The 27,328-nt window shown below is 42.7% G+C and overlaps 1 protein-coding gene across 1 annotated transcript; it reads left to right on the forward strand.

Annotated features, from left to right (window-relative positions):
- Positions 1-13,449: 13,449 nt before the first annotated feature.
- On the forward strand, positions 13,450-25,230 carry LOC140737200 (V-type proton ATPase subunit G 3-like). The gene is made up of 3 exons (XM_073063488.1): positions 13,450-13,583; positions 19,979-20,079; positions 22,943-25,230. The coding sequence occupies exons 1-3, from the start codon at positions 13,502-13,504 to the stop codon at positions 23,120-23,122; spliced, it is 363 nt and encodes a 120-aa protein (XP_072919589.1). The 5' UTR covers positions 13,450-13,501; the 3' UTR covers positions 23,123-25,230.
- The last annotated feature ends 2,098 nt before the right edge of the window (positions 25,231-27,328 follow it).

Genomic DNA, 27,328 nt, shown 5'->3' on the forward strand with positions numbered 1-27,328 from the left:
ATGCAGAGAAAAAGTCTTCTTGATTGAAATCCTGTCATTTTTTTACATGCAAATTCATGTAAATTCAATAATAAAGCTTCTGCCAGGTCACGAATAAAATACAACATAGTATAAATCAAGAAGGTGAAGGCATGTGTAACAAAGGTAATACAATTAAAGTCAGGGCTTAAGTCTGTATATTGATTGCATTTGGATTGGCAAGCCAAGTAAAAGTATGTAAGGTGAATTTATAGAGTGTTTAAGCCTTAAACTTTAAGGAATGGTTTTCTGAAGAATTAATGAGGTGACAGGCTATTTTAAATCTGGTATTAAATCGGTAAATTGGTTTATTATTGTCACATGTGCCGAGGCACAGTGTAAAGCTTTGTTCTGCATGCCATCCACACAGATCAATTCAGTACGAGAGAACATTGAATTAGTACAAGGGAAACAATATTAGAATGCAGAATAAAGGGTTGCAGTTAATGAGGAGATGCAGTGAAAGGTACAAGACCACAATAAAGTAGAGTCCATTTTAGCGCACTAGGAGACCATTCAATAGTCTTGTAACGGCAGAATAAAGTTGTCCTTGAGCCTGGCGGTACATGCTTTCAGGCTTTTGTAACTTCTGCACAATGGGAAGTGGGAGAAGAGAGAATGCCCAGGGTGGCACACACAAAATGCTGGAGGAACTCAGCAGGTCAGGTCAGAGGAATAAGGAGTTGACATTTAGGGCTGAAACCCTTCATCAGGACTGTAAAGGAGAAGAAGCCAGAAGAAGAAGGTGGAGGAAGGGAATGAGTACAAGCTGGAACATGATAGGTGAAGCCTGGTGAGGAAGAAAGTAGGTCAAAGGGGGAAGTGCAAATGCAGTCAAAGGCTGGGAGGTGATAGGTAGAATAGGTAAAGGGCTGAAGAAGAAGGAATTTGATAGGAGAGGAGAGTGGGCCATGGGAGAAAAGAAAGGAGGAGGGGTACTAGAGGGAGGTGATAGGCAGGTGAGGAGAAGAGAAGGTGTAAGAGGGGAGTCAGAATGGGAATGGAAAAGGAGAGAAGGGGGTAGAGGGAAAAGTGACCAGAGGTTAAAGAAATCAATGTTGATGCTGTAGGTTGGAGGCTATCCAAACAGAATATGAGTTGCTGCTCCTTCAACCTGAGCATGGTCGCTTTGTGGCAGGACAGGAGGCCATGGACCTACATGTCAGAAGGCCCAGGGTGGATGGGGTCTTTGGTTATGTTGACTGCTTTACTGAGGCAGTGAAGAGTGTAGACAGAGTCTATGGAGGGCAGGCTGGTTTCTTTGATGTGCCGAACTATGTCCACATCTCTCTACAGAGTCTTGCAGACAAATACAGAGCAGTTGCCACAGCAAGCTGCGATGAATCTGGATAGGATGCTTTCCATGGTGCATCAATAAATGCTGGTGACAGTCAAAGAGAATGTGCTAAAGTTCTTTAGCTTCCTGAGGAAGTAGAGTCGCTGAAATAATGAGAAAGGTATGACCAATGATCCAGAAATGAAGAGGCTTTTAAGAAAAATTGATCATAATATTTTTATGAGATTGAAGAAACTTAATTCAATCTAAAAGCACGGTGCTAAATCTGAATCAAGCAACTCTGAGGAATGAGGCATGGGTTGGCTATGGTAGACTGGGAATGAATATCAGAGGGTATCACATTAAACAAGTAATGTAAAAATTTTAAATGATGAAACAATTTATAAATGATGTATATTGCTTCAAGGCAAAACACCTGGGGTTAAGTGGTCCTTTGTGTCTGCTCACAATCCAAATCCTTCCACTCCCTGGTCAACCATGGCTGACAAGGGAAATCAAAACTATTGTAAAAGCATACATCAAGGCAAAAATTAGTGGGAAGATAGAGTATTGGGAAGTTTTTAAAAACCTACAGAACGCAACTAAAAAAATCATTAGAAGAGAAAAAAACAAAATATGAAAGCAAGCTAGCAAATAATATCAAAGTGGATAGTAAAAGTTTTTTCAAGTATATTAAAAATAAAAGAGTAATGAAAGTGGATATAGGATCACTAAAAATTGAGGCAGGAGAAAGAATAATGGGGACAAGGAGATGGCTGATGAACTAAACGAGTATTTTGCATCAGTCTTCACTGTGGAAGATACTAGCAGTGTGCCTCATATTGTAGTGTGTGAAGGAAGAGAAGTTACAAGGGAGAAGGTGCTCATAAAGCTGAAAGACCTAAAGGAAAATCAGTCACCTGGATCAGATGAACTTCACCCTAGGGTTCTGAACGAGATAGTTGAAGATATTCTGGGGGCATTAGTAATGATCTTTCAAAAATCATTGGACTCTGGCATGGTGCCAGAGGACTGGAAAATTGCAAATGTCACTCCACTCTTTAAGAAAGAAAGAAAGCAGCAGAAAGGAAATTCTAAACCAGTTAGCCTGACCTCAGTGGTTGGGAAGGTTTTGGAGTCAATTGTTAAGGATGAGGTTATGGAATACTTGGTGACACAGGACAAGATAGTACAAAGTCAGCATTGTTTCCTTCAGGGAAAATCCTGCCTGATGAATCTGTTGGAATTCTTTGAGGAGATTACAAGTAGGATAGATAAAGGGGATGCAGTGGATGTTGTGTATTTGGACTTTCAGAAGGCCTCTGACAAGGTGCCACACATGAGGCTGCTTACCAAGTTAAGAGCCCATAGTATTACAGGAAAGTTACTGGCATGTTTAGAGCATTGGCTGATTGATAGGAGGCAGCAAGTGGGAATAAAAGGATCCTTTTCTGGTAGGCTACCAGTAACTAGTGGTGTTCCGCAGGGGACGGTGTTGGGACCACTTCTTTTTATGCCGTGTATAAATAATTTAGATGATGGAATAGATGGCTTTGTTGCTAAGTTTGCAGATGATATAAAGATTGGTGGAGGGGAAGGAAGTGTTGAGGAAACAGGTTGGATGCAGATGGACTTAGACAGATTAGGAGAATGGGCAAGAAAGTGGCAAATAAAATACAATGTTGGAAAATGCATGATCGTGCACTTTGGTAGTAGAAATAAATGTGTGGACTTTTTTCTAAATGGAAAGTAAATCCAAAAATTTGAGATGCAAAGGGACTTGGGAGTCCTTGTGCAGAACACCCTAAAAGTTAACTTGCAGGTTGAGTCGGTGGTGAGAAAGGTAAATACCATGTTAACATTCATTTCAAGAGCAAGGATGTGATGCTGCGACTTTATAAGGCATTGGTGAGGCACCTTAAGAATTGTGAACAGCTTTGGGGCCCTTATCTTAGAAAAGATGTACTGGCATTGGAGAGGGTCCAGAGGAGGTTCACAAAGATGAGTTCAGGAATGAAATGGTTATCATACGAGGAATGTTTGATGGCTCTGGGTCTGTACTCACTGGAATTCAGAAGGATGGGGGGGGATCTCATTGAAACTTTTTGAATGTTGAAAAGCCTAGACACAGTAGATATGGAAAGGATGTTTCCCATGGTGGGAGAGTCCAGGACAAGAGGGCATAGCCTCAAGATAGAGGGGCGCCCTTTCAAAACAGAGATGTGGAGAAATTTCTTTAGCCAAAGCGTGGTAAATTTGTGTAATTTGTTGCTACGTGTGCCAGTGTTGGGTGTATTTAAGGTAGAGATTGATAGGTTCTTGATTGGACATGGCATCAAAGTTACTGGGGGAAGGCCAGGAACTGGGGTTGATGAGGAGAAAAAGAAGGATTGGCCATGATTGAATGGCGGAGCAGACTCAATGGGCCAGATGGCCTAATTCTGCTCCTATGTCTTATGATCTTATTCATGTGCCTATCCAAAAGTCATTTAAATGCCATTATCAGATCTGATTCAAGCACCACCATCGCTGGCAGCACATTCCAGACACCTAAACCTTTGTGTAAAATAAAAATTCCCCATACATCTCCTTTAAATTTACTCCCTCTCAACTTAAAGCTCTGCCATCTTGTATTTGAGATTTCCACCCTTGGAAAATGATTTGAATAGCCCTCAGGCTTATCCATAATTTTATAAATATCTCTCGGTGCAGGCTCTGATGCTGCAGAGAAAACAATCTGAGTTTGCCCAATTTCTAATTACAGCATATGCCCTCGTCTCCCCCCAGCATCTTTTTAGCAAACTGTTCAATTCCTCCATATTCTTCTTGTAATGGGACAACCATAACTCTACATCATACTCCAAGTGTGGCCTAATCCAAATTTTAGACAGCACTATATCAACGCTAATGTGAATCCCAAACAGCAGAGTAATAGAGAAGTACAGCACAGAAGCAGGCTCTTTGCCCATCTAGTCCATGCCAAAACCATTTAAACAGCATACTCCCATCAATCTGCACTGGTACCATAGCTCTCCAAAACTCAACAATTCATAGACCCATCCAAACTTCTCTTAAGTGTTGAAATCGAGCTTGCATGCAGCACTTGTGCTGGCAGCTCAGTCCATACTCTCACGACCCTTTGAGCGAAGAAGTTTCCCCTTATGTTCTCCTTAAACTTTTCACCTGTCACCCTTAACCCATGACGTAAGAGAGAAATGAAATTATACCAGTGAATGAAAAGTCAACCGAGAAATTAAGCAAGTATTTTGTGTCTATCTTCATAAATACCTCCTGGAAGTTAATATCAGTTATAAAGAAATTAAGATCAACAAACTTTCTGCTGGAGCAACTCAGTAGGTTTCAGCAGCGTCTCTGGGAGGAAAGGAATTGTGAACATTTTGAGTTGAACCCCTGCATCAGGACTCCAGGAAGGAAGTTAATGTTAGTTCATGACTAGTCCCGGAGAAACTAATGGGACTAATAGCCAGTAAAACAAACTCAGGTTTGACGACCTGAAGTTTTGAAAGAGGTAGCTATGGAGATAATAGACGCATGAGTTGCCACCTTCCAAAATTTCATAGATTCCAGGGCAGTTCCCACAGAACAGAAGGTAGCAAATGTAACTCCATTATTTACCAAAGTTGGGAGTCCACAATTCATTGAAATTGGCAATGGAGATGGACAAGGTGGTGAAGAAGGCATATGGCATGCTTGGTCAGTCCAGAAAATAAAGAGGAGTTAAATAAAGAAGTCATCACACAATAGTAAAGATGTGCTTACATTGGAGAACATGCAGAGGAGATACCCAGGATATTACCTGGATTAGAGAAGTTTAGCCATGAGAGAGTGGATCAGCTGGGTTTGACTTCCCTGGAGTGAAGGTGGCTAAGGGGAGCGGATAGAAGTATATATGATTCTGAGAAGCATAAACAGAGTAGACAGTCAAAATCTGTTTCTCTTGGTACGTGCACTAAAACCAAGAATGCCTTTAAGGAGAGAGGAAGGAATATTACAGAGAATTTGAGGGGGTAAGATTTTTTTTAAACAGAGCCTAGTTAATATCTGGAACACTGTGCTCACATCTATGCTTGTATGATTAGTGTTTTTTCCTCTTTCTCTGTGCATTGGGCATTGGTCCTTTTTTAAAATTGGATTCTTTCAGGTTTCCAGCTTTGTGGCAACCTGCAAGCAGACAAATCTCACGGATGTATAATTTATACATTTGTAACGATGTGCTACACACAGCGCTGAAATAACGACACGCAGTCAGTAAGTCATTTCGAGACTAGTTTATTCAAAATTCGCGGTGCTGGCATTTAATCCCTAGCACCCGCCCTCTCCGGGCGGAAATGACATCAGAGGTGCATTACCAAAGTCTCCCCCCACGCACTGGCTATTTGTGAGCCGGTTCACTTGCGCAGAAAGTGGTTCACCACTTAGCCCCTCGATGAGCTGCTCCAGCACCCCACCAACTGCTGTGTCGGATGCATCCACCATGAGGGCGGTCGGAATGTCCGTTCTGGGGTGCACCAGCATGGCGACATCTGCCAAGGCTTCCTTGGCTTTAACGAAAGCGGCCGCGGCCTCCTCGTCCCAAGTAATGTCCTTGCCCTTACCCGACATCAGGGTGTACAAAGGGCGCATGATATGGGCTGCTGAGGGGAGGAAACGGTTGTAGAAGTTCACCATACCAACGAACACCTGCAGGCCCTTAACCGTGTTGGGCCGGGCAAAGTGGCGGATCGCCTCTACCTTGGCGGGCAGAGGTGTTGCCCCGTCTTTGGTAATCTTGTGGCCGAGGAAGTCGATGGTATCAAGACCGAACTGGCATTTGGCTGGGTTGATCGTGAGGCCGAAATCACTCAGGCTGGAGTAGAGCTGGTGGAGGTGGGACAGATGCTCCTAACGACAACTGCTGGCTATAAGGATGTCGTCCAAATAGATGAACACAAAGTCTAGGTCGCGTCTCACCGCATCCATTAGCCGCTGGAACGTCTGTTTGGCATTCTTCAGGCTGAACGACATTTGGAGGAGCTCGAACAGGCCGAACGGGGTGATGAATGCTGTTTTGGGGATGTCTTCAGGGTGCACCGGGATTTGATGGTATCCCCAGACGAGGTCCACTTTGGAAAAGATTCTTGCCCCGTGCAGGTTTGCTGCAAAGTCCTGTATGTGCGGCACAGGGTAGCAGTCTGGAGTGGTAGTCTCGTTCAGTCTGTGGTAGTTGCCGCATGGTCTCCAACCCCCAGCTGCTTAGGGCACCATATGCACGGGAGAGGCCCATGGGCTGTCGGACCTCCGTACAATCCCCAATTCCTCCATCCTCTTGAACTCCTCCTTCGCCAGGCGGAGCTTTTCCAGGGGGAGCCTTCATGCGCGGGCGTGGAGGGGTGGTCCCTGGGTCAGGATGTGGTGCTGTACCCCGTGTCTGAGCATGGCTGCCGTGAACTGCGGTGCCAGAATCGATGGAAAGTCCACCAGGATTCTGGTGAATTCGTTGTCCGACAGCGTGATGGAGTCCAGGTGTGGGGCCGGCAACTTGGCTTCACCCAGGGAGAAAGTCTGGAAAGTCTCGGCATGTACCAGTCTTTTCCCTTGCAAGTCGACAAGCAGGCTGTGAGCTCGCAAGAAGTCCGCCCCCAGGAGTGGTTGGGCCACCGCAGCCAGTGGGAAGTCCCACGTGAACTGGCTGGCGCCGAACTGCAGCTGCACTGTGCGGGTGCCGTAGGTCCATATCGTGCTGCCATTTGCGGCCCTCAGGGTGGATCCTGGCTTCCTGCTGCGGGTGTCGTACCCCGTCGGGGGCAAGACGCTGATCTCCACTCCGGTGTCGACCAAGAAGCAGCGTCCAGACTGTTTGTCCCAGACATACAAGAGGCTGTCCTGGTGGCCAGCCGCCATAGTCATTAGTGGCAGCTGGCCATTGCAGGGCGGGCGACAACGGCGGGCTTTTGTGCTCCACCACTGGTGGTAGAAACACCACTGTTCACTGGCCTCCTCACTCCTGCCTCTGTGTTGTGTGCGCCCCCCTGCCGGGCCTGGTCTGGTCCGCTGTTGGGCGCGTGGCCTGGTAATCTGACCGACGGACGCCACGCTCTCCCTCTTGGCTTTCCACAGCACGTCTGCCCAGGCCGCCACCTTCCGGGGGTCGCTGAAATCTGCGTCGGCCAGCAGCAGATGTATGTCCTCGGGCAGTCGCTCTAGGAAGGCTTGCTCGAACATGAGGCAGGGCTTGTGTCCGTCAGCCAGGGACAGCACCTCGTTCATCAATGCTGACGGCAGTCTGTCTCCCAAACCGTCCAGGTGAAGCAGGCGGGCACCCCGCTCACGCCGCGAGAGGCCAAAGGTCCCAATGAGCATTGCTTTGAATGCTTCATATTTGCCTTCTTCCGGGGGCGACTGTATGAAATCCGCAACCTGGGCGGCCGTCACCTGGTCAAGGGTGCTCACCACATGGTAGTAACGCGTGGAATCAGAGGATATCTGCTGAATCTGGAACTGGGCTTCTGCTTGGCTAAACCACACGCGTGGTCGCAGCGTCCAGAAAGTCAGCAGTTTTAGCAAAACTGCGTGAACAGATGAAGAGTCGGTCATCTTTGGTCCAAATCCCGTTTGGACCGTCGGGGTCACCAATGTAGTGATGTGCTACACACAGCGCTGAAATAACGACACGCAGTCGGTAAGCCGTTTCGAGACTAGTTTATTCAAACTTCGCGGCACTGGCATTTAATCCCTAGCGCCCGCCCTCTCCAGGCGGAAATGACCTCAGAGGTGTATTATCAAAGTCTTCCCCCGCCCCCTCCCGAGCACTGGCTATTTGTGAGCCGGTTCGCCTGCGCAGGAAGTGGGTCGCCACACATTCTTTGATAATAAATGTACTTGAATCTTGACTTTGCCAGCAGAGGAGATGGATTCAGATGCTGTTACTATTTTTAAGAAGCATTTCAACAGACATTAAAATTGGCAGGGCTCTGAAAGATATGGTTTAATGTGGTCAATTGAGTTTAACATAGATGGGCTAAAAGGTTGGTTTTTGGTGGGCCAAAGAGCCTGTTTCTCTGCTATATGCCTCTATAACTTTAAAATAAGGAGCTACAAACCTGTTGTAACATGGCATCAATTGTAGGGGAAATGCTGGAGTCTATCATTAAGGAAGTGGTAAAAGGCACATTGAAAATAAAAATAGAATTGTACTGAGTCAACAGGAATTCATGAAAGAAAAATCAATAATAACAGATGAGAATCTGTTGATAGCGTGTATTTGGACTTAGAGGTCTTTGATATAAAACATAAAAAACCATTAAAAAGATAAGGTGTGCAGTATTTGAGTAGCATAATGGATGAATTGAGAATTGGTTCATAGATGGAAACTGAAATAAATACATAATTTTTCAGTAGAAATGCTGTGGCAAGTGGTATGCTGCAGTAACTGAGATGGGAGTTAAAGATTAGCTTTATTTTGTCACATGTGCATTGAAACATACAACGAACTGCTTTGCTTGTGTCAAATCATATCAGCAAGGATTGTGCTGGGCAGACCACAGGTGTCTCCACACCTCTGCTGCCAACATTGCATGCCCACAACTTACCAACCTAACTGCATGTCTTTAGAATGTGGGAGTCCACGAGGGAAACCCACGCAGACTCGGGGAGAGTGTGCAAACTCCATACAGGCAGCAGAGGGAATGGTACCACGATTGGTTGATCACTGGTGGTATAAAGTGATGGGCTAACCACTACACTGTCATGCCACCCAGTTGTCCCAAATGTATGGAGCCATTGACAACAAACCTTGCCTCCTTGTCCTTATAGAATCAACCTCTAGGACCAGTGTTTCAGTGCTACTAAATCTCTGGAACACCAGTCCTACTCATATCCTGCCTCAGTAGGAACACCCCTCACTGTCCATTTCTTGGCACGAATTCCCTATCTCAATAGCAAATATTCTCCTTTATTGCGATGAATCCCTTCAGATCTGCTAGTAATATATTAAAATAAAAATAGAAGGATGGATAACTTTACAGATACAAAGCAATCTTAAAAGTATTGGTTTCTTTTTAGCTCTGACCTGAAGCTGTTACTCTTCAGAGTTATGAAGCCAAGTAGCAATTAAAACTCTGGAGTGACCTTTTATTTTTAGCAATTACACCAACTGGGTCTTTCTACTGTTAAAGGGTTAGGCACTTTCCTTTCAGTGAGCAGTATCAAGCATCGCACTATACATTCAATATTGAGCAATGTGTCACTAGATTTATGGCCAACTATACTATAGAACCATGATCTACTTATAATATTACAGAAGTTATTGCTTAATATGAATTTTCTGTATATGAATCATTTCCATCACATTTCAAGAATCACACTGAAACTGTCCCAATAAAGGATAGGGACAGCATGAGCTAGATTTTAACTTCAAGGATTACGTGGGTGTGGGTACAGTGGGTCTCAAAATCAAGAAGCTAGCAACAAACATTTCATTACTGTGTTTAGCCAAGAGAGTAGGGCTGCTTACAGAGAGTGGAGTATCCACTAATCCGTGATCACGGGATAATCTCTGACATTGGGCCAATGGTCTCCATCTGAGCTGTACAGATTCAATGGTCCAAGACCTTCAGAGAAGGTAGATGCAAAGACCAAAGTTCACCAATGTTCTGGATTGTTTATATGTTGTTGCTTTGAACCTACAAATTACGTAAACAGGTGTAACCTAAAGACGTAATTTGGCATCTCCATTGAAACTTGGCTTGATTCTGTTGAATTGTGTCTGGTAGTGTCATTTCCTTTGGTATAATGAGTAATTAGGAGGCTGGTTATATTCAGTGTCAGCTTTCAAATAACAACAGGCCACTCTGTCTGACACCCTGTGAGGGAGGTCTTTCCGTGAGAGAAACAGCAGTCCAATGAACCTCCAACAAGACCAAGAGAAGGAGAAAGTAACCATGTCAGAAGGGGCAGGAGGAGAAGGAGGACAAATAGAGGTTCTCTGATCTGGAGGCCTATCCTCCTGGAATATTCATGTCCAGTAGATCAGTGGTCCCCAGCCACTAGTCCGCGGCCCAGTGGTTGGGGACCACTGCAGTAGATGATCAACCCACCTGATAGAGCAGCCAAATACTGAAAGGGGCCATCTGGTGGCAGAGCTGCAACTGTCCCATCCACTCCCTGAAAATGACGATTGCAGTAATTTTCACTTCCTTCATCATTCCATGTAGCTGTAGAAAATGTCAGTTCTGTTTCCCAGATTGCTGCAGTTTTCCAAGAATTTCCCAGGCATCAACTCCTCCTCCAGTGGAGAACGGTAGACATATGGCTTGGCAAGGGCCCAACTGCAATATTCATGGTCCCACATCTAGTTCCCTGACCATTCCCACAAACACCAGGGCTTTCACTCCATTAACATTCAAATACAATGCTAACTCGACTAATCTGGGAAACTGCACAGCTCTCTCATTCTGTGTTTGCATAATTGTAAATAATGTAACCACATCAAAACCTTGGAACCCTGATTCCTTTTTCCAGAAATTGATATCCCTCCTGAAGAGTCTTGAACCAGCCACAATATTATGGAGAGCACTACTGGAGTCCTGAAGCATCGGTTTGAATTCACGCACCATTCTACCATCATCCTTCGGTAATGTCCCTAACACCACTGGCCATCCCCCAAACCCTGCCGCCAAGGAGGACCTTGCCTTTTTGTGAAGTATCTTGTATCGTTCCTGAAAAATGAGATCAGAATAGATGCACGAAACAACAAAATCAGCCAGGAAAGCACATCAACACATTCACTTCCTCAGAAAGCTAAGGAAACCGGGCCTATCCCCAATGACTCTGACAAATTGTTACAGGTGCACATGGAAACCATCCTATCCAGATGTATCCCAGCTCGGTATAGAAACTGCTCTGCCCAAGAAAACAAAACATTGCAGAGTGCTCTGAAAACATCCCTATCCATGGCACAAACAGGCCATCCGACCGACTACATTTCCTGTTAACTTGGGAAGCAGCCAAAATAATTGAGAATCCCCACCACCCTAGTTTTCCCTCTTCTTCTCTCACCTGGGCAGAAGATACAAAAGCTTGAGAGCACATACCTTCAGACCGCAGGACAGCTGCCATCCTGCTGTTATCAGACTCTTAAAAAGACTTCTTATACTGTCGAGATGAAGTCAATCTCCCAATCTACCTCATTGTAACCCTTGCACTTTATTTGTCTACCTGCATTGCACATTTTCTATAATTGCAATACTATATTCTGTATTCTGTTTTCTCAGCATACTTATGTATGAGATAATCTATCTAAATAACAGTCAAAAAGAACTTTCACTGTACCTCGCTACATCTGAAAGGAACAATACTAGTACCGAGAGAGTCACTTCAGGAGACGGTGACAAGAAACTCTGTGCGGCTGTACTTCATTAAGCTCAGCCCCATTCTTCATAAACATGAGATTCTGCAGATGCCAGATATCCAGAAAAACCCACGCAGAATGCTGGAGGAACTCAGCTAGTCAGGCAGCATTTATGGAGAAGAATAAACAGTTGACATTTCAGCTCTTGAAACATCGACTGTTTATTCTCCTCCATAGATGCTGCCTGACCTGCTGAGTTCCTCCAGTGTTTTGTGTGTGTTGCTCCATTCTTCTTGCTTACTATTGTGTTGCCCCAAGTGCAAGTCCTACATGTAATCATACCCTATAGTAATTAAATGCCTGTAGCTGAGCGGCTGTGAGTTTCAGATCAAGTGCTGTATGACTTCATGTATACACTTGGGCTCAGCAGTCAATCTGGAGGTAATCACACTGTATATCACTTCTCTCTGTAAGAGAAAGGGCAGTGGATGAGTGAAAATCTTGCAGTTTGTTAGGGTGATTAGGGATGATGTTAATGCCATGGATGATTAGCAGGAAGTCATGAGCAAGCTGTGAGATTTAGGTGCCAGTGGAGTGGGAAATGTGAATCTTTGGAATAACTTGCAATTACCAGGGATTTTGGATGTAGCCTGCACCAGGTCAAACAGCCACAAATTACTCAAGCAATCTAGCCCATGTTTTCCTACACCTCCTTATTCAATTCACACTGATACACTGCCATTATTTAATCCTATACATTGGAGCTGGCAACTGCCAAAAAGAAATCTTTCCATGAGATTGGACACATCCTATCTTTAAGATATTAAGTGAACTCACACTTGAAGACCTGATGAACCAGTACCAAGTTAAAAACATTCAGAAACCTGTTATTCCCAAAAACATTCAGAAACCAGTTATTCCCAGCTAAAATAGAAATATAAGATACTGAGACTTGTGCACAGAGAGCACAATGGTTTCAGTTAATGTTTCTACTGGAGAGATGTTCATCTATGCCCCTTTGCTCTTGTTCATCACTGTGCCCATTGTCTCACTCTTTGTACTCTTTTATTCAGCTACATAGAGTTATTCAGCACAGAAACAGGCCCTTCAGCCCATCTCATCCATTCTTTAAATGATTCCCCTCTCAATTTAAATCTATGCCTTCTAGTTTTAGACTCCCCAGCTCTGGGGAAAAGACTGTGACTTTACTCTGCTTAATGTCATGCAACCCCTTACATCACCACTGAGGTGCATTATTAATTTAAAACTCAGATAATAATTAATCTGCCATTATTTGCATTACACTGTGAACATGAATCCCTTGCTTGAAGAACTAAGAGGTTGACTTGGTCCTCCACATGTAGTTAGTCTTGCATAGTCACAGTGTACATTATTAGATAATTATTGAAAATATTTAAATAAATGAAGCCTGTATTTGCCAATTTGGTCTGCTTTAATTATACTACAGCAGCATCAAGTGTGATTGAAGGAAAATGTAAATGTAAAAAAAAAGTACAAACACGAGTAAATTATAACTGGGTAAAAAGATCCTCAAAGTTGCCTTTTTGTTTCTTTAGCATTTTTGTTGATCCTGCTGCATAAACTCCCTTGCACATGACCCACAGCCAGTGTTTTTGTTTTAATTTGTCATCAGATAACGCACATGAAGTGTCAGGGCGCTATTGTATTGGTTGTAACTACCTGAAAGCAGCCTGTGACTGGAGCTTGCCACTGCTACACAAGCTGCATCCTGAATTGTCTTTGTTGTTTGCAGCAACAAGTCGTCGTCAAAGTCATCAGGGTGCCTATAAAAATGAAGCTGCACACCGCCTTCTCAGGGCACTGCCTCACCGAACAACATGACCAGTCACTCGCAAGGAATCCATCAGCTTCTACAGGCAGAGAAACGAGCAAAGGAAAGGTTGGAGGAAGCTAAGAAGAGTGAGTAAAGCAAACGTGTTAACAAATGCTCGTTCACTCGCACAGGTGATGAAGGATGGTTTCCACACAGTGGGAAATCAAACCAGAAGCATTATTGTTTTGAAGGAAAGCTAATTCAGCATACACTTTTTACCAGCAACAATCTTACACCAGGGTCAAAATTGCAGCAGTTCCATTTGGGGGCAAACAGAAGGGCTTGTGGAAGCAGGAACATGCTTTGTGACCAACCCTGCAGAGAGCTGCACATATTGTGCTGGAGAAGGCACTGTAAAAAAATCGTCTAGGGATAAGGGGTAAGTTTTTTACGCAGAGAGCAGTGAGTGCGTTAAATGGGCTGCAGGCAGCGGTGGTGGAGGCGGAAACGATAGGGTCTTTTAAGAGACTCCTGGATGGATACATGGAGTTTAGAAAAATAGAGGGCTATGGGTAAGTCTAGGTATTCTATGGTAGGGACATGTTCAGCACAGCTTTGTGGGCCGAAGGGCCTGTATTGTGCTGTAGGTTTTCTATGTTTCTATAAGAGTTTTTTTTTAAATGGCTTGCCACTGTTGGACATGTGTTATGTTACCTGCTGGAATTCTGCCTTCAGTCTACCCGCAGAGTGCTGCACGGTAACAGTTTGCACAAGTATCTGCGGAAGCACTGGTCTTGTCCAGATCACTGTCCAGCACTGAAAGTCAATGAAAATCAAAATGAACCGTAGATGCTGAAAATACTGGGAACAATCAGAAGGTCAGGTAGCATCTGTGGAAGGAGAAATGGGGATAATGTTTCAATTCTGAGATCCTTCATCTGAGACCCTTGACATTTCAAACGTTAATTCTGATTTTGTTTCCTGCAGTGTTGCCTGAACTCCTGAATGTTCCCAACACTTACTGCTTTTAATTGTACATTTGGGAGTCCCTCAAGACAATTGGGCCTTGACAAAGGCAAGGCACTGGCCTCAGTATAATGACGTACAAAATCTTTAAACCATTTGGCCTTTCTGATCTCCTCTTTCTAGAGAAATCTGATGATTCCTCCATTTTTATATCTTTGCCAGTTAAGCAATTCTGGAATCTTCACCTGTGTTTACTTCACCTGGAAACTGCACACTCTTTCTGTCTCTGTCTCTCTCTCTCTCTCTCTCTCCGTAAAAGACAATGTGACATTTTATTTAATTTGCTCATTTCCAAGTTAAAGAGGGAAGCAATTTGAATTTAAAGTTTGCCCTCTCTGTTATGTTAGTCATTGACTTAAAAGCAGTAAACTTTTCCTTCCTAAATGAAATTTTGTTTGCCCGTATTGAAGCCACTGACTCCTGCTGGGCTCAGGCCTTGGTAGCTGCCAGGAGCCCAGCTGTACCTTGCTGAGCCTGGGCACCGAACATTCACAGGTTATCTGGCTCTGGGGAAGAGTGAAGGCGGTGCCGGGAGGGAAGGAAATCGCAGCAGAAGCTGATCTTGCCCTCACTCAACATCCACGCAGCAGCATTTCTGTATCCAGGGGGATAGCAATCAGCAGGGAGACTGGCTCCGCTCCTCTCCTCTAGCCTGGGGCAAAGAGGCCAGTTTGTCACACCCCTTCTGCCAGCTTGGCTGAGCTCAATTCACTCAGCAGCAGCAGCTACAACTCAAAGCATGCACCATCTGGTCTATGGCTCCATTATCAACTGCCTTTACCAAATGAGACCATCCGGGGAAATGTGGGGAAGATTTTCAAGTCAAGTTTTGACAACTCTCATGAGGCTATAGTGTTTTTATTGATTTATTTTGTGGTCCATACTATCCCCATTCAAGACCCTAATATAATGGTTCGATATCACTCTGCCTTGGCTCCATATCAATGAATGAGAATTGCCACCCCTAACACTGAGGAGTGTCGATAATGGTGTCAGACTGCAACGGAACACACAACGTGCGTTATTCACAAAGTTGTCTGCGAATGGGCATCTTCCTGCAGAATTCAAACAGCACCCTTTACAATCTCAAGCTTTAAAGTCAAGCTCAAAGGTAAATGCAGAGAAGGATGTATCCCTATCAAGGCTGAGGCAACAATTAGATTTGTCTCTCCGATTACTAACCTTGACTTCGAAACCAAAGCAATGAGAATGCTGTGAGTTTCCGCCTATAAACCTGTCACTAAATGGAAGTCTTTAACATTGGGAACTTTCAGACACAATCCAGGTCCATTTCTGTTATGTAGAAGGGTAAGGAAAGGAAAGCTGGAACTCCCCAGGTGACCAAGAGGAAGGAGAGTAAAATAATGCGGAGAAACAGACATATAACAGACAACAGTCTGCTATCACAAGTGTTCACCAGATGATTGTTGAACGTGGCAGAATGAGTTAAGAAAGTTGTTTTTAAAAAGTCAAGCAGGACCAAGGCTTTATAAATAGAGGCAGAGAGCAAAGAGGTCATAATGAACATTTGAACCCCATCCAAGTCTGGCACAACTACTCAGAAAAGACATGAAGGCTTTAGAGGGGGTGAAGAAGAGGTTTACTGGAATGGATAAGACACCTTATTCATATTGGAAAAGCTGAGATTGTTCTCATTGGAACAAAGGAAGTTTTGAAGGGATTGATAGTGGTACTTAAAACCACAAATGATATGGTTTCCACTAGCAAAGTTTCCACTAACAAAGACTAAAGGTGATTGGGACATGAAGAACGATTACACACAGTCCGTGATTTGTACAGTGCTTCCAAGGTAGATTCATTTGTAGCATTCACAAGGAAGCTGGATTACTATTTGAAAGAAAAGAGCCTGCAGGGCTTTGGGGGAAAAGTGGAGAGTGTGACTGGCTGGATTGCTCTTGTAACAGAATTAGTACAGACTCAAGAGACTGAGTAGCCCCCTTTGTGCTGTAACCAATGTGTGATTTGGTAATTCAGATAACTTTGGTTCTGCTTTGACTTTTATCACACAATGTAGGGAGATAATTGCCCAGATCATACAACCTATTCCTCCACATTTCTCTGCCCCCCCCCCCCCAGGAGTCACACATACCCTCTAAACTTCATCCGAACAGTAAGAGGCGCTTGGTTCAGCTCAGCACTGAATTTTATTTGTACAATTGCCAAATAAATAATCATCCAAATATGCACTTGTCATTAATTAAAACAATCCCTGGCTGGAAGGTTGGAATGATATGCCTGTGGCAATGATATGCATAGAAGTTTCAGACATCCACAAGGATCTGGACTTTGACCAAATGGGTGTATGATCTCCCAAATATGTATTGAGAAGTGAGTGGCAAGGACTACCGTCTAGCACTTCATCTTCAGCAAACAGTGGGACTGGAATCCTGGTCTGGAACTTCGGTCCCATTAGAATTACACTCAATGTCAAGCTGAAATGCTAACATGATGCTTAGTGATGAAATTGAAAGATATCAGAATTCTGGTAGTTGGCTGTCTTTCCCAAAATAGGCAGTAAAATACATGGAATGGAATGGACTAGTCATCCCATTTTCCAGTGCATCTCATGGCAGTTCAAGAGCTCATCTAAGTCCTTCATAAATGTTGTTAGAGTGTCTATCTTCACCACCCCTCAGGCAATATGTTCTATGTAGATTTCATTTACCCTCTCTGTAAAAAAAAACTCTTCCTCAAATACCCTCCACATGCCCACAAATAGTTTTATAGACCTAGAGCAAGTCACCTTTCAGCCTTCTCAGCTCCAAGGAATCAAAGCCAACCTTTACAGTGTCTCCACACAAATGAAGTGTTCCATCCTGATGAATCTCCTCTCCAGTGTAATCACATCCTTCCCATTATACTGTACATTATACTTCACCAATCTCATGATAAAAGTATTTTGTGAAAAGTTGAGCACCATACTTTTTTTCCATAGAATGGGAATAATTTCTAATGCATGTGAATTGAATTGAATTGAATTGAATTTCGGTTTATTGTCATTTAGAAACCACAACTGCAATGCAGTTAAAAAATGAAACAATGTTCCTCTGGAATTATATCACAAAAGCACACGACAAAACAGACTACACCAGAAAATCCACATAACGTTTGGCAATCCCCAAATCCAGAGTCCGGAGAGGCTGCCGCATATTAATATCACGCTACCATCTTAGCACGTTCCCCGGAAAGGAGCTCCAAATCCACCAGACAAAACAAGACTACCCAGACACACCAAGTCAGGAGACCAACTCTACCACCCAACAAACCAAAAACTAAAGCTACAAGACCTAGCTTGAAGGTCAACATTAAATTGAAAACTGGATGTTCTCAGTTCAGTACAACTGATGTTTCCAAGTAACAGCATACCATTATAAAAGCAGCACAATGCAGTTGCTATTCACATCATTAACGTCCTTCCCTTCTGAGTGTTGTTCCCACCAGCATTTGCTTGTTAACTGCTCCATCTCCACAAACTCGCATTACCGTTCTCACATTGACTTCTCATGCAACAGTAGGCTCGGCATTTGCTCTTTCCCACCCTTCCAAACTTCCACAACCCTTAACGTGCTTTCCAAATGCCACAGCAACTCACTTGTACTTCTTCCAATTTACTGTATTCTCTGCTCACAGTGCGGACTCCTGTACATTGGGCAAGTCAGATAATTGATGGGGTAGCTATCTTGCAGGACACCTCTAGTCAATCCACAAGCATAACTGAGTACCAGGCACCTGTCACTTCATTGCTCAGGCTCTCTCTTCAGCTGGCCACACACTTAGAATGAAGCTCAGTATAGGCTCGAGGAACATCATTTCACAGGGTCATAGATACAATGAGAAAACAGGCCATTTGGCCCATTGAATCTGCACCAATTATCAAACACCCATTTACCATAATCCTGCACTCATTCCACTTTTTATTCTCTCTCCCTTCTTATCACTTTAGACTTCTTCACTCGCCTACACGCTGGTGGCGATTTACAGTGGCCAATTAACCTCTGGGACGTAGGAGGGAACTGGAGTATGTGGGGTGGGGGGGAAATCAAAGCGTCTAGAGGAAGTGCCAACTCTGCAGAGGAAAGGATTGAGCTCGGGTCACAGTCTCGGTGAGGCAGCGACCGCTACCCACACTACAGTGTTACTCTCATTTTCCCACCTGGCAAATTATAGCTTTCGAGAAACAAAAATGATTTCAATAAGTTCAGAGTTTGATTTCAATGAGTTGGGCGTTCCAGATAATCAGCTTTCCTGATATTTTTATTTCAAACCTCCAGCATTCGTCTTGTATCATCGGAACGTCTTTTCTTATTTAAACCTCACCTCAATTTTTGACTCCCCTACTCCTGTTTCTGAACATTACCACTTGTTTAATTTCTAAATATTCCCAGTCCTAACGAAAGGAAACAGGATCCCTGACATCCGCACAGATGCTGCCTGACCTGCTGGACTGTTTCTAGCTTTTTCTGCTCTAACTTCTTAATAACAACTCAGTTTAAACTTCATTGCATGGTGGTAAAAGGCAAAACCTCACTGGCTGGTAAACACAAGAAGGTTTGTCACATGTGACACATTAACTTCGCACCACTGCTGACTCTGAACAGCACAGTTAAGCGACTGTCTTGAAATGAATGGCATATGCCAGCTGATCACTCCCTATGGCAGAAGCAAGGGCCTTTGTAAACATCTTCCTTTTATGGTTCCCCAAAGGTAAAACATTCTTTTGTCATGGCCAATCCACAATGAAGGGAAAAAATTGCATTGGCCCCCATCGATGCCACACTTGAGTTCAGAACTTAAGAAATAGGAGAAATAGAAGTAAGAGTGGGCCATTCAACCCTCAGCATTGCTTCAATAGTCATCAAACTCCAGGCTGGTCTTCTAATTTCCTAGTATGATCATCATATCTCCTATTTCCTTTAATAACCAATGAGGCACGCAACACAGCCCAGTGAAGTTTCCCAGAGTTAGTGAGACCTCATATAGAGAATAGACAGAGCAAAGGACCGGCTTACCTTGCCCCTGGGTCACCAGTCTGATAAATCAATTCAAGCCTGCACAGTCTGATGAGTCACAATTATCCGACACCCACCAATTCCCTAGGTTTCCGAAGAGCAGCAACAGTGACTCCGGAATGTTGTGCCGGCCACATAGTAAAGAAGCCATCACATTGCATCACCAGACATCAGACTACAGATGCTCCAGCTCAAAGCAGCATTTTGAAAAGAGGAAACTGTCTTCTATAATTAGATTTTATGCTTTCAGACCTAATGAAAATCATGCACACGAGGACGGAATCCATGAAGAAAATCAATAAATCATCAAAATGGAATTATTCCCAACATAAGGCAGTGTAACTTACAGAATTCATACTAATCAGTCCAGCTTCCTTCTGTTTTGCAATCCATGATCCCCGTGTGTGCTTTCTGTTTATTAGGCTTGTGGCTGTATTGGTATGAAGGCTTTACCAGGCGGTTTTTTTTGTGAACATTTCTTCTAGGGAAGGGAAGACGTCTGAAGCAAGCAAAGGATGAAGCTCAAGCAGAGATAGATCAATACCGTCTGCAAAGGGAGAGAGAGTTTAGACAAAAGCAGGACTCGGTGCGTATTCATGAAAATGAAATGTCTTTAATTGCTGCTTCTTCTGTAAAACTGAGATAAACGAACCACCTTGTTAAAATCAATGCCAAGAAATCAAACACTCGCTAATCTTGTTTTAAAAATAATAAACGTTACAACAAACAATGAAATTTAATAGCCCTTAATAACTGCAGCGAAGTCATTAACTGACAGCTCCAGTTTTGAGTTATCAGCTTCACTGGTAGAGGTATCATAAATCTTTTTTCTCTGCTGGCCACAAGCGATAGCTCCGATTTGGTACCCCGGTGATATTAAAAGTTGCTCTAAAGCAAACAATTTATTTCAATTTGAATGAAACCGTATTTTAATTTTCTTAAATAAATATTACATAAAGCAGACTCTGGCATAGAGAAATCTACTAGCTGCTACTTTACTGGATATTTAATAACTGTTGTTAAACATCTATTTAACATGGTGCTGGTGAGCGCCAGTGATCCTGTGGGCATAGCTCTGGTCCCTGCCTTCTCCATATACACTGGGACCAGGTATTTGTGTATATACACAGTGCTTTAATTATTTGATGGGCTTCATTAGCAAACCCGCCATTTATCACCATCTAATTGCCCTTGAGAAGGCACTGCTGGCCCATCTTCCTGAATTGCTCCAACCGTTCTCTTAAAGGTAATTTAAGTACTGTTGGATAGGGAGTTCCAGGGTACAAAGCCGGCAATGATGGGAGAGACTTTATTTCCAAGTCAGGATGGTGTGCAAGTTGGAGGGACACCTGCAGAAGTTTGAATCAAGCAGGTTGTTTTGCCCTTCGTTATGGGAGCTTCTTAAGTGTTATTAGATCTAGATTTATCTCAGCACTTCATTCTGGGAAGATCTTGGGGTGTCAAGCATTGAGCCACTCATTGCATCATTTCCAGCTTCTGGCCTGCTTTTGTGGGTATGGTGCTTATGGTCCAGTTGAGTTCCTGGTCAGTAGTGACCCTCGTGATTTTAACATTGGTGAGTTTAGGAAGGGTAGTGTCACTGAATATCAAGGGTAGATGGTTGGAGTTTCTCTTTTTGTGGATGTTTTCCATCTTGCATTTTTACAGCACAAACGTTAATTGTCATTTATCAGCCCAAATGTTACCTCAGACTGCTTCATATGCTGAGGGATTATAAACTGAAGGTCACTGATGAAGCATCTAGATACTGTTGGGCCAAGAACATTGCCATAAAGAATTCCTGCAGTGAATCCATGAAGTTTAATCTCCAACAAACAGAAACATTTTCCATCATACATTCCACTCTTAGCACTGAAGTGTTTTATTGACCACTGAGTTTATTTTTACCAGATCCCTTTGATGCCACACACACAAAATGCTGGAGGAACTCAGCATCTATGAAAGTGAATAAGCAATTGATGTTTTAAGCCAGGGCCTTCATCAGGACCGGTACACTTGATCATAGTCTGCTTTGATATCACCCATACCTCTGCTCTGGAATTCAGTTAGTTTGGCCAAGGCTGTCATCCGGTTTGCAATGAGTGGTCCTGGTAAATCTCAAACTCGGCTACAGTGAGTTATACCTGCCAAATTGCACTGTCGGATCACACTGTCCACAACTTTGCTGATAATTCAGAGTGGATTGATTGGGCAGCCATTGAATGCTCACACTCAGTAATTCAGGAACAGCTTCTTCCCCTCTGCCAACTGATTTCTGAATGGACATTGAACCCATCACTACTTTTTTTTATTTCTGTGTTTGCATTACTTATTTAACTATTTAATACAGATATACCTACTATATAATTCACAGATTTTTTTCTATTATTATGTATTGCATTGTAGTGCTGCTGCAAAGAGAACAAATTTCACAACATATGCCAGTGATACTGAACCCGATACTGATCTGATTGCTCTATGTGAGAAGGATATACTGGGACAGACCTGAGCTAGAAACCTTGACAGGGGCAGGGAGTGGAGTCAGGGAGGTGGAAATGGGGAGAGTTAAGATGCCAGAATTCTTTTCTATCAGAACTTTGCACAAGGGACCAATCCAAAAATACATCTCTAATTTAGCAAGAGAAATTTTCCTCACAAGAACTACATGTATAACTTCCAGGTTCACATACCTATTGCTCAGTATACAACATCCTCTTCCTTAGAACTGATGAAGTGGCAGTTCTCAGTCAATAAAGTTACTATCCTTGTCTTACCTTATTACTCCCAATTACTAGCAACTTCATATATACACTCGATGTACCTGTGCATTCCTCGTTAGAATTTTCTGGTAGGTTCTGCTGGAAACCTGCTAACACTGTGGTAGAATATTACGAAAATTCCTAGTGAAATTCAAGATTATATATTTTAAAAAAGTGAAAGAATGCTCATCTGGTTATGCATTAGTTTTGTATTTTGATAATGGACCAGACTAATTAGACAGGATTCTGTCTTATAATCACTCTAGTCTACTTGTGTGTTAATTCATGATCTAATTCATCTTATGTTGTGATAGTTGTACCTTTTCGCCTGATTGGGTGAGGCAAGATATCAATCAGAGGGTACATGACTGACCCTATCCCAGCGTAGATTATGGTTAGAAATGTCCTTATTAAACCCAGTTGTCAGGTAACTAATCACCAATGGCTTTGCAAGCAGATCAAACAAACCATCTGCTGAGAGATGACAGGAACTCTTCTCCTCCAGCACCTTGTTGTGGGACTTTTGGAAGAGCAGTCAGAAAAAGTAGAGAAAATTAGAGAAGGACAATTGAATTTCCATAATGTATATACTCTAAATATCATATTGCCTCGAAATGTTTCCAAAATGTTTGTGAAGTCCCAAGCATATGAACTTTCATTTACTATAAACATTGCTCTGCTCTCTCCTAGATCATGGGATCACAAGGTAATCTTTTGACCAAGGTGGATGAACAAACAAGAACAAGAATAAACGGGCTTATAAGTAACCACAGGCAGAACAGTGAGACGGTTCTGCAAAAGCTCTTGGGAATAGTTTGTGAAATCAAACCAGAAATTCATGTCAATTTCAGAGAAGCTGGCTCACATTGACTGGAAAGTTGATGGTGTATTAAACTTCATCCAACTAATGCCATGCGAACATTGAAGGTGATTAACACCGGATGATGTGCATGTTATGAAAAGTATTTTACCCTTTTAATTGTGAATGCCTTGGGATCTGTTCATATTATTAAGGGGCTATATAAATGTAAGACTTTGCCTCTAATTTCTCTTTTTATCTTTAACAGAGAGGGGAACAGGAACAAGCCATTCAACTTCTAGACTTTATTTTGTCAATTAGTTAGAGCACACGTGATCCTTTCTTGGTGGTGTCCCATGACTGCACATCACATCCCTCACATTTAACCATTCCCCCGTTACCCCAACTCCTATCGACTTTCTGCTTTGCCTTATAGAATTTAACAAACACCAGAAATCCCAATCATAGAGGATATTTTAATTTCACTATTTAATATCCTCATTTCTGGACTACTATAATTAACTGGTCGCAGTGTTGCCCCTCACAATAATTCACTTATAAAACAAAATTCACTGAAAAGAAATGGTTAATATTGAAGAAATGTTAAATGTTTTTAAATTATCACATGCATTAAAATATAGTAATATTGTGCCTCAAATTTAGGGTTAATTATTTCAATTCATATTTTCTTCCATTAAATCAGCATTTTGAATGTTAACATTGTTTTAAGCATATTTTCCAAAATTTTATTTTGATTCACTTCAGTTGTTGGTGATATTAGCCTGACACCAGGTTCAGTTCCCGAAATCTGTGTTCTCCTCTTACACTTAGGATCACAGTTCTAAGCAGCAACAGACTTTACATTTTCTGTGCTCTGTGTGATCACAGTTTGATGGATTTGACATCCAACATGGATGGGCCAGGTTTCTGTGTTTGTGGTATTGCCTTGTTCTGAGCCAGTGGACAGGCATTTAGAGGAAATCACCATAGATTCCATGCTTTTCTCAAAAATAGGGTGACATTCCAGGAATTGATATGTAACAACCCTTACGATCCTTTTAAAATCATTTTAATTCTTCATCTATGGGTTAGCTTTCTGGGAGGCAGGTGTCTCCCACAGCTCCCGGCACTTACACTCCAACAGCTCTGTTATTCCGATCTGTAGATCCCACTTTATCCGGGTTCAGTAAATCTGTCACTGGGATAAGGCGGCAGGCATAGCAGTTTACTTGCCATTAGTTGACTCATGGGCACCGGTTTCTTCTGTACAAGCTACAATAGTGCCAATTTCATCAAAGCAGCTTATACCTTGTCTGGCATATTTTGAAAGGCTCGGGTACTGTATACAGTCACTAGTTGCCCTGGTGACATCCTCTCAGTGGTCCAGGGATACAATCAGCAGTTGTTGATTTTAATTTGCTTGCATTTCAACCTTTCAGGTGACATTTTATTTCCTTGATATCAGGGGAAAAGCTTTGCTTTGATGTGTACAGGACATGTATAGATCATCCACGACAAGCACCCATGATTTACATATTAATTAGTCATAGTGCAGAGAAACAGACAGAGCAGGGTACATGTGTTTGAGAATCCAGCGATGCTCTCCCACTTTTTTTTTGTCCTTTTTTTAAAAGAAAAATCAGAAGCATTAATATAGATAGCTGCAAAAATAGCCAGACACAAGCCATAGTGTGGCAGGTAATTCATTGAAGCTGATATATTAAGATAAGCTTTCGGAATGAGTTTTCTTTTGTGCTACTTGTAATCAATATTAAAAAAAAGGATACAAATCAAAATGCCAAGGGAACATCTCATTTGTGCACTTGAGTTTCATTCTCTTAATAACTCAACATAAAGGATACACAAGCCTACATCAAAGAGATGGGGATATCAATTCTCCGCCTGTTTTATCTCTTAGTGGAGGAAAATTGCTATTGGGTGACATTCACTGGATCGCAGTGGTAATTAGTGGAAATGTGTGAATTAAGTCATCTTAACAGTCTGCTAAATTACTTTGAAGTGCTTCCCAAATGCTGGTTTATTTCTGTCAGGCGAAGGTGTATTTTGAAACCCTATTATTCTTGTTTCAGTTAAGGTAATTATGCTTATTTTTGTGCACAAATCCCCAGATGATGTCACTGAAGTTCAGCTTCCTAATAATAAAAAAATGAGAACGGAATTATTTCATCCATTTTTTTCTTGTGCCATTCCTCTGAAAATTCTACTTCAAAACCGCTGCGTAGCGCCTTCCACATTTGTATCTGAGTTTTGTTCCTGCCAGCAGCATTTTTATCTCTCAGTCAAAGGCTATTGGTGAAAGACACAGTACATAGCATGTGCTGTACTTTGGAGGTACTGTGTGAGGAGTTGCCTCTGAGAGATATCCAAACAAGGCTCCTTCCAACCGCACTGACACATTACTTGGATATATAGGGGTTCTTTTGCACAATGGCAGCCATTCTGGTGGCAACTATCCAATAATCCTTCCTCAAACTTCATCAACAGAAACATCAACTGAACACTGATCCAACAACTGACTTTGGGATCTGATGTAATGTTCTTCAAAACAGGAGTTACTCTCAATGCAAGCCTATTTTTGATGCAGCTCTTTTCTAGTTCTGTAATACAGTCGTACCTTTCCACTGTACTGTATTGTTGCACAAACAACACTGAACACAAATATAATGCAATAAAGGCAGATTCCCTTCAAAGTGAAAGCACCCGATCATCTATAACAAAACTATATACTGTTAAGACTAAATGCATTGATTCTGAAGCTATAAAAATGAACTTTCAGGAAGTGGGCAACAGTGGTCCAAGCAATATTATTCGTCCTTCCTCTTGCCCTTGAGGAAGTTTCTTCTGCTAGAGTAGTTGTGTGATGAAGATGCTCCATAGTGTTTTTGAGCAGGAGATCCAGGAGCTTGTGCCAGCAAGATGAGGATGTGAAGTGTAAAGGAAGTATTCAGGCTGGCTGCAGTTAGATTTTTCTTTTGGAAATTCCCAACTTTGCTTGTACCACAGCCACAATTTATTAGGATAGGAAAGCCAAAGTCAAAAGTTGCATCTGCTGCCTGTGAATTTTGGGAGCTCACCAGAGAGATAGGATTAGTTTACATCAGCACTTTTTCAGCATTGCTAATACTTGGAGAGCCGAACAGGAGTTGAAACATGTACTCAGTTGGCTCCTGTTAGCTGCTATAAATGAGATACTGTGCTGTGCTTTTGATGTTGGAACTCAGCGTCTGCGATTAACTGCCATTTATTCACTTTAACAATCCAATTCCTAAATTCCCAAACCCTCTCACCAGGGACAAATCTGGTGATGAACGAAATTTGGCTCTGTACCTGTCCTGTTCTTCAAAAGTATGTCATTAACTGCACAGTTCTTAGAGATGTCCCAAAGCTGTGAACGTTGTGGATAAAGAGCAGGTCCTTTACAATGACCTGGGTGATTTGAATAACACAGGCAAAATGTTTTCTGGCGTTGATAGGGTAGATGCAGGACCGATGTGTCTAGAGCCTAGGTGTCAAGGTCTTGGAAGATGGAGTCAGACATTTATGACAGAGATGAGAAGATATTCTTTCACTGAGTCTGTGCTTAACCCTTGGAATCTTTGCAAAGGAGCGTCTCCCATACCTGAATTCTCCTGGTGGTCAAGTTAGTCTGGTTTCACACTGTAAGCTGGAATTCATTATTGAAATAGTGAGAGAATGCAGAGCTTAGAGATGGAGAGAGGCCTGTGTGTCCTCGTACATGATTCACAAAAGGTGAGTAAAATTTATTGAGAGGGGAATGGAATGGAAAATTTATATTGGGAAATTCCCCTTCCTTTCACTGTCTGTCCATCACAAAATTTCTGCCACAGATAGCCCAACTCACTTCAAATTTTGATCAACATCTTATCAACAATTCCTTCTCCTAATCTTTATATTCTCTCGACTACCATGAAAAGCAGGTTATGTTCCTATTACTCAGTGCACCGGTGAGTTCACACCGCAGAGGTCCTCAGTAAGCAGAAAAACAGAAGTGTTTCTTTTCACGGCATACAGTGCCTGTGTGGTGGTTCTGCGTGGTTCTAAAAGGAGCTTAGTCGGCACTGGAGAAAGGCAAGCTGTCCATCCATGTACAGGAACATAACGTCAAGGCAATGAGCTGGGGGCATGAGGGTTGAGAACGGCAGCACCGAGCAGATGGGCTGACTGGACTGGGTTGTTTGTCGGGTACTCTCCATCTGCCAATTTAAAAATATCCCAGTTGAGGTAAATGTAGAGCC

This window comes from Hemitrygon akajei, chromosome 12 (assembly GCF_048418815.1).
Source record: "Hemitrygon akajei chromosome 12, sHemAka1.3, whole genome shotgun sequence".
NCBI classification, from domain to species: domain Eukaryota; kingdom Metazoa; phylum Chordata; class Chondrichthyes; order Myliobatiformes; family Dasyatidae; genus Hemitrygon; species Hemitrygon akajei.